The sequence below is a fragment of the Varanus komodoensis genome, unplaced genomic scaffold (assembly GCF_004798865.1).
Source record: "Varanus komodoensis strain SLA01 unplaced genomic scaffold, ASM479886v1 scaffold1, whole genome shotgun sequence".
NCBI classification, from domain to species: Eukaryota; Metazoa; Chordata; class Lepidosauria; order Squamata; family Varanidae; genus Varanus; species Varanus komodoensis.
The window spans coordinates 102,126,426-102,135,109 of NW_025335268.1; the positions used below are offsets into that span (position 1 = coordinate 102,126,426).

The 8,684-nt window shown below is 38.6% G+C and overlaps 1 protein-coding gene across 9 annotated transcripts in view; it reads left to right on the plus strand.

Moving 5' to 3' along the window:
- The window catches only part of RBM20 (RNA binding motif protein 20), a 125,376-nt gene extending 117,581 nt beyond the window's left edge, over positions 1-7,795 (plus strand). For all 9 annotated transcript variants that reach the window (XM_044438507.1, XM_044438561.1, XM_044438521.1 and 6 more), the window contains one exon: positions 5,045-7,795. In XM_044438507.1, the coding sequence (XP_044294442.1) occupies positions 5,045-5,155 (111 nt within the window). In that variant the 3' untranslated portion in view covers positions 5,156-7,795. The remainder of the gene's footprint in view (positions 1-5,044) is intronic.
- The last annotated feature ends 889 nt before the right edge of the window (positions 7,796-8,684 follow it).

Consider the following 8,684-nt stretch of genomic DNA (forward strand, 5'->3'; position numbering starts at 1 on the left):
ACAAAGGTCAGTCCTTTACCATGTTGCTCTGTCCTTTATATTCAGAATGAGTATGAGCATTGGAAAAGATAAGTTGCCACATCCGATGAAATTTCTAAAAGAGTAAGACCCTGGGAGTTTCTGGTACAAAGCCCCAACCTATAGATACCCATATCTGAAAATATATTACTCTCTCTTGTTGCATGCTGCTATTTTCAATAAAGTATATTTTGAATGAAAAACATTTTAAAATATTGGGGATCTGTAGAGATATCAGAAAGAAGGCAAAAGACCTCTTTTGCTTGGAAATGTGCTTGCCACAGCTCTTTTCCCTGGCTTTCCAGGGCTCTCATTGCAGTTTTTACCAGTTATTAAATGGTTGGTCATTCCATACCACTAAATCTTGCACTATTATAATTTCAGGCCTTCTGTTAAATCTTCAGAGTTGTCAAAGGCATCTAGAAGTCAAAGAGCTTTGGTGTAATTCCCTAGCTGCACATTTCAAGAGTTGTAACACATCAAGCAAAGATTAACCATCATGCACACAGCCTTGGCAAAATTAAGTGCATTTTGCAAGTTAATACAGAACACTGTCTACAGCACAGTAGCAAGTCACGCACAGGCCTTGATGAAAGAGTAGCTGGTAACAGGTGAAACACTTGCCCTCAAGATTCTTTTTCTCCCTTTAGGGCAGCCACTAATCCAAGGCCAAAGCCATTTTATATATCTGGAAAAATATGCATTGCCTCATTAAAGGTCCATAAACATTAATGGTTTTAGTGAACCTAAACAACAGATGAAACTCCTTTTAAGCATGTGAAGCAACTGGTGTTTCTTTGGCAAGGGTTCATTAGAAGCACTTTAGACAGTTGTCAGCTTTTTCCATTTGTGTGTGTTCATGCTGAATTAAACTTTTAATTAGGAATACAGCTGGCCTAAGCTTCCACTTGGTATCAAGGGCATTGACCTCCATACCCTGAATATGGCTGTGATACCACCAAGCAGTATAAAGAGTGATCAGACTTGAAAAGAAAGAAAAGTGATGTCATCTGTGATTCACAGTTTAGTTGCATTGCCCTTCCTCTTTTCAAAAGACTTTGGCATGATTGGGGGGGGGGGGGGTTGAGGGTCTGTCCAGAAGGGAAGTGACAGAGTTTCTCGCTCTCGCTCTCTCTCTCTCTTTCTCTCTCTCTCTCTCTCTCACACACACACACACACAGAGTGAGCGAGCGAGCGAGCGAGCAAGCGCAATATCCTTGAATCAATTTTCTTTCAACCCTGCTAGATGGCACTTTCTGGACAGTCCCTCTGCCATTATATAGCAACAACCAAGTCTCTACTATTGCTTACCTATGCAGCAAAGTTTCATGCCGATATCAGCTCCCTGGTAATGTTTCTGTGTCAGTTTGCACTCTATAGATGTTCAACACTGTGTGCAAACATGTTTGTGTATACTTTTCAATATTTTTACAAAACCACATAAACATTTTGTGTATGTGCATTGTATGAAGCAACTTTTAGATGAGCAATTTTGCTCAGCCTTTGATTGCTCAATGTTAGCTTTACAAATGTCTCCTTGGCAGGGGGACATCTTTCACTTCCTTTTATGGTAAATGCCTTCCAGATAACAAATGAAATGACCTGCTGTTTTCTAGACTCTTTGAGGATTTAGCTTAAATATTCTTTGAACTAAAAGTTCCAGTTAAGTTTTCTTTCTTCTGTTTCATCATTAAAATTCTTCATAGACCATGAAAGACCAAGTTTCATTTCAAGTTCCCAAAGAAGGGGGTCTCCATGAACCTGGAGGAGAAAAAGTTGATCTAAACATGCAAAGAAGATTTTCTTCTTTAACATGGATGATCAGGCTTTCTTGGAACCGTCTTCTTGTTATTTTAGTGCTTATTACTTATGTGTCATCCATGATAGCAGCTGGTTGGATTCTGTTAATAAGAATAACTTTTAGGGATGATTCTAATAAGGTCAGCTCCATGGTTTACTCCCCATTAAAAAAGGCCAATATGCCCCTTCTAACATACAATTAATGTCAGTCACCTAGATAGAGTTTTTTTTTGTCCTGAAAAGTCCTAAGAAAATTGGTGTGCTTTGACAAATTAGAACAAATTTGTTACTTTCCAAGGTTCAATAACTGCTTTCAGAGTTAGACAGCTTTATATATAACTGTATTTATAAGTGGTGGAGATTTTTTGCTTTGATTCTTTATTTTGGATTTGTTAGGTGGTTTTCCTCCTCTAAACCTGATCGATTTTGATTTTAAACAAATAAATATTGAACTGAAGTTCCTGTCACTAAGAGCTTTAAGCAAAAGGAATGCTGGGATTTGGGTGTTCTGGCCCTGCCCCTTTTGCTTTTGGTCCCACCCATCACTAGAATGTGGCCCCAAGAGCTTCTCCATAACTGAATTAGGCCCTCCTGCTGAAAGAGGTTTGACACCCCTGGATTACAAGTTTAAATTAAATTAAATTGTTTAAATTAAAATATAGTCAGCTATATTGCTTAAAATTATTTGTTTACTGTTAAAACAGAAAATAAAGTAAATTAATGTATATAATTTTAAAATTACAATCCACACTCATAGCCCAACTCTATGCATGTCTATTCGGAAGTGAACTTCAATGATTTCAGTAGGACTTACTCCTAGATATGCCTTTAAACCTGCATATTCTATGGCTTGGATTCAAAGACAAATTACTTTAAGGAAGTTCACAGATGGAAAGTTATCCGTGCAGCAGATTGGAAGCTTATATGTAAGCTGGATAACCTAGAGGACACAAGTTTTTGGAATAATTAATGCTTCAGAAGGCTTGTAGAATGTGTGCAGTTTGCCAGTCCAGAGTGGTTCTTGCATGAGTGATTCACTGAATGTTTCCTAGAAATACCACAAACATGCTGGCAATACAATTTGCTCATAGATTAAGACTCGATCCTTCCCTTAAGGCAAACATTCCAGACCATATCATTCCACACTTCATGTACTCCATGTCCAAAGTGGAAATATATAAACAGGTCAGATGCAGTTCTTCAATGCTCTTGTGCCATTTTTCTTGATAGAAAGGCAGGGTAAAATTTATTCAATCAATTTATGGATTTATTTAAAGAAAAGACAAATCTTTAGATCAGCATCTGTCAGATGGATTCCTTTGATAGCCAAACAGAAGTCATTCACACAAATCCTCCATAGAAGAGGCCTGAACTTTGCTTGGAGATTTTCCTTTAAGTTGGTAGTCACAGAAGACTGAAATCAGTCATTTAAACATGCTACTAGTTTTCTTGGTATGAAGATTCTGAGGCAACTGATAAGTAAGCAAATGTCAGAGCTTTAGAAAGAATTTCAAGACCTTACAGATATCAGAACTGGGTAAACAGAGGTCCCTTACAGCATTTCTTGGCCCATAGTCTTCTCACCAAGCTGTGTCAATTACAGAGTGATGTAAACAATCATGCAGTCATGGCAATCCACACACACAACCAGACATGCATTTATTTACGAGTGTCTCTTGACTCTCCAGAGAGGCTTTTGCCATCTGCAACAGGGGAAGAAACGGGAAATTTCCCATTTGGAAAGTTAGTTGTTGTTGTTGTTGTTGTTGTTGTTGTTGTTGTTGTTGTTGTTGTTGTTATTATTATTATAGCATTTCTGTGCCGCCCCTTGCCGAAACCTCGGGGCTGTGATTGATACACACTTACTTGGGAGTGTGGCCCATTAGACTCGGTGGCCTTACTTCTGAGTAAATGAATTATACTGTAAGCTAATTTTAGCATCCAAACCTCTAGGTAACCTCTGCACCATACAAGTGCAAATGCTACTTTCTGCATGAAGGCTAAAATCCTACAAATATGTTGTTCCTCTGTTTCTTAACACTTTGTAGAATTAACCATGATTTGTTTAGTTATATATGTACCCCTTTGGAAGTAGGGGATTTTGAGAATTAGTGGATGTTTTATTCTGAGGGAAACTTATAATAATCAACTAAACAAGCACAACTCTCTGTTGGAGAAGGAAAATTAATTAGGAATTGGTGAGATTTTTATTCCACTGCAAGTATATAAGGATATATGAACTATTATAACCAAGGAGCAAAATAAAATGGTACTAACTCTTGCGAGTAATACAGGAAGGTTTCTTCATGTTTACAATACATTGCAGACTTTGTCAAGTAGAACATTCAGTATTTTCTATTTTCACACTACTGTAAAAAAAGAAATCTTCTGTTTCTCAAGAGTGAGTGGATAGTTTTTTTCATTTATATAAAATAGCTCTCACACACATCAAAGACTGGGATGGAATAGAAGTTCTGAATTCTTTAAGGTTTGCACCCCATTGTCAGGAATGAAGTGCTGCCTATTTGTACAAACCTTAGTGGACATTGACAAGCGAACAAGGCCTGAATGGGTGAGTCTGTGTACTCACCTTGGATTCATCTTAAGACAAGAGGAATCTGAACAGGAAGGGTTGTCAGTTGCCACTCCATCAGGTGTCTGGCTTTTGTCCTAGGTAGCACTATAAGCATAGTTCAGGCACCAGGACCCATCTTGAGTATGTGAAAATGGTGCCAGCGTTACTCTAGTCTCTGTGCTGCAAGTACTCCCTCCTTCTCCCTCACTTCCCTAGAAAACAAAACAACTAGAATGCATCCAAAAATAGTGGCATCCACTGCTTCTTCTTGTGCAACCCAGAAGCCCAATGTGAGAAGGAAAAGCATGTTGAGGGAGAGGTTACCTACAGCCACTGCTGTGCTGCTGCTTTTCTTTGGGTGACAAAAGAGAGCAGCAGTACTACTTTTCTGCCAGGATGGATTGCAGTTGTGGAACAAAATTATGGCAGTCAAGAGGTTGCCATTTTTTGGTTTGTGGGCCCTTCCAAATGCCCAGCCATGCTGATTTATGATACTGGTCCTGAATATCAGGTTTGTATATCCATCTTAGGAGTTATTTGTACATCTTCCACCCTTTGGAGTAATATAAAAATTACAACGTCATAAAATATGTGGTAGATAACTAAATTTTCAATCATTGTAATATGTTTTCATTTTATCATTTCCAACAGAAGTACCTATCACAGCTTGCAGAAGAAAACCTGAAGATGAATGACAGAGGAAGTGATTCAACACAGGATGATACAGGAATTGTCCCTCATTTTGAGGAGAAAAGGCTATGATCTTGATTTATTTGAAGGGAACAGTTCATAAGTTTTTGCGATCCTGATGATGCAATCTTTACTTTGCACTCTGTTGAAGGAGGGAACATATCATCATGTTCCATGCATCCACACGGAAAGCACCAATAAAACAGTGCCTGAAATACAGTTAAGCAGCAGTGACAAATCTATAAATAGCAGAAATCAACTTTTTAGATTGCAACATGGACATTTCTTTAAATCAGAATTCTCAGGGATTTTCTCAGTGTAAGATCTTCAGGTAGATTCGCTCAATGAAAATTATCTAGGGGAAATGACCTGAATAAAATACATTATAATACTTTCGTTCAGTCATCTTGTTCTACAATGAACCATAAGTCTTGTAATCACATTCATAGGTCAGTGTGTTCTGATAAAATTGGTATTTTGATGATAGCAGACTCTCTGTATTGCATCTAGTAGTTATAGTCTATACATTCAAAAAGTTTACACTCAGCATTGGAAGTGACAGCAGCTGCAAAGTCCCTCCATCTTTAGTGCCCTGGACCATTTCCAAAAGACTAAAATTTGTAAACTTCTAGCACAACATTTTTTCACTTTGGTCTCTGATAGGTCCCATAATCTACTTTTCTTAAAGTTTATTTCCTGTAAGATCTGCATAAATTTGCACATAAATGAAGTAATATTCTAAATGGAAAAGAGCATTTTGCTTTGTTTGGGGTGATGCATGCAGTTTTTGCATTGCCATAAAAGACATGCTCCCCTTTGCATGAGAAAGAAGTAGGCATACCTTTTCTAAGAGCAGGGTAAGGGGTTGGTCCAAGGACATGGAATGAATCCATATGCCGGATCAATCTTGCTGAAGCTAAGCAGGCTGGGTCTGCACTCCACCTGGGCGAGAAGCTCCTTGGGAGCCCTATGCTGCCTTGAATTCCATGATTAAAATAATAAACATTTTAAATTTGTTCAGTAAATGAGATTCCTGCTTAACTGGAATGACTTTTCAACTATTAATTGATTAAACTTTGCAGCCTTAGTTCAGGCAGACTGAATTTCATTTCCATTAGGTTTATGTTCAGTATATAGTTGCCCAGTATAGGATCATTATATGTGTATTTCAACAGGGTATGTATTATATTATCCAGAGTTCCAGTAAAGTAAATAGCGTATTGATCCAATTTGCTTCAGTTAGGCTTGAAGTGGCTAAATGCATAGCTCTGTAAGTCTGTTAATAATATGAATCATAGGCTGATCCTTTAAAAAAATGTACCAGATACCATATGAGTTGCTGAGCCATATCTGAAAGAACAGCAGGTATAGTTGCTGTAATTCCTTTTGAATTTCTGGAAGAAATGTGACATTTTGTGAAAAAATCCAGGAGAAGGGTTCTTGCCATCATTTACTGCTTCTCAAGTTTACTAGATTATCGTCCCACACTAATGGCATTTTTGAGATCTTCCCCCTGAGTAAATTGCCAAAATTTTCCAAATACAGATATGTTTTATATTTCCTGTTTCCTAATACCACAGTCCTTTTCCTGGGGTGTGGGGGGCAAGATTTACCTGTTTCCTGTAAGTGTGTGCTGCTATTAGACTAGGTTCTGTTTAATTACATGGCATAAACATTTAATATTTATCAGAGGTGGGTCCGAATGGATTCATACACTTGATAGCCTTTGAGATCCTCTTGGCTATGGCTTGGCAGTGTAAAAGACAGGCAAGCATATTTTTCAAGCACACACCTCATCTCTGTTAAAAACATTTCATCTCACCTTTTAGCATAACAATTTTAAAGCAATAATTGAAAAAGAAAAGCCATAAACCAGCAATAAAAGGAATAACTGTTCACCTCTGTCTTTGAGAAACATGACTACTCTTATAGTGTTATACATATGACATTGTTGGTCTGTGTAAGTAATGTAAAGTTCTTTCTGTTGCTGTAATTTATGGAAAATGTTGACATGGACAATTCCCACTGAAGAATGCACCTGTAGCTGGGAGGTAATAGTGATGGATGAGAAAAGCTTTTCTTTTGCAACAAAAATACCCCCTTGCTCTGAAATTCTTGCACCAAAATTTGACATTTAAGAAATGTTACATTTGCACCTGCTTAATTCTTCACAGTTGTCATATGTACTGAGTTTTATGTATGTATAGCATAAAGCTATCGGAAGTGTAGCCAAAAGACTATTTATTATGATGATGTAAAAAACCTTTCTTATTTATAAACTGTTGCTAAGCATCTCAGTTAAACATTTATAGTCTGTAGAGATTACAATATTTTCATACTTGTATCAACCTATTATTTTTAACAGGTGTTAATATCACTTTTTCATTTTAAAACTAAAAAATCTAAAAAGTTTCCCATAAAACTTAAAAGTTTGCTACTGATCTGCACACTAGTGTTTAGTATCAGAGTTTCAGGGTTTTTCTATCTCTGTTAAGCCTGTGATTGTTGATATATACTTGAACTGGACCAGATGTTACTATTTATTGAGTTCACACAATCTTGTATAATTACTGGCTTGTAAACATTTGAAATGTGTTAGAATTTAAATTAATTAGGAAGCTTCACCAATTCTATTGCTCCTGTATCCCTAAGATTTAACTGTATTTGTTAAAATAAATGAATGATTGTAATAAAGATAATTTTAATGACTAAGCAGGAACTAGAGATATTTCCTGTCAGTGTCACAGGGGCTGGGTTCACACAGAATAGCTGGGATCACATGTACTGCTAAACCACAGTGGAAACCTACATGGCATGGTTTGTCATGTTGTATGAACCCAGCTGAAGTGGCACAGAGTGGTGAGGTTGTTCTCCGTGGACCTACAGAGAGAAACAACAGTCTGTTCTATGGTTTCCATACTTTACCATGGATTGTTTGATTGTGTGAACCCAGAAGTGCCACCTGTGAGATGTTCTGCCTTTGTTTCTTTGGCAGAAGCATCATTCCCCTCTCAGCAAAGATGGGAACACAAGGGCTACACATGTCATTGCCAACAGGGCAAGTACCCAAAAAACCCATCGCCCTGCCCTGTCTCCTGCCCTCCTTCACTCCTGCCTTTAACCTGACATTCTTTGGGGTTGCCAGCGTTTCCCACTGTTGCCGCCCCCTCCCCCAATACACCAAGTGTGAGGTACAGCAGGCCCACAACACAATTTCCCAGTGGATCTGGGAGACCTAGCCATGGACGTTCCACTAGTAGAACCTTCATCCTGACATGGATGCCAGCCTCCTTGTTAGAGTGATCCTTAGGGCTTCCTGCCTGCCACACAGACAGATGTGGGGGTGTCAGATGGGGCCATAGCACAGATGCTCCTCCCCTCAGCCCCATGGCTGGCTTGCAGTGTCCCTAGCACACGGCTGCAAGCTAGCTATGTACACAGGTGTGCGAGCATATGTCTGCACAGTTAGGAAGCAGGCAGTGCAAGGCACAGGGAAAGGTGGATGTAGGGCACTTGCATCCAGCCGCTGCTTGCATACTAGTGGGGGATGGGAGACAGTATGTGAGCACAGCTACAGGACTGCAGGGCTCATGCACCAGGA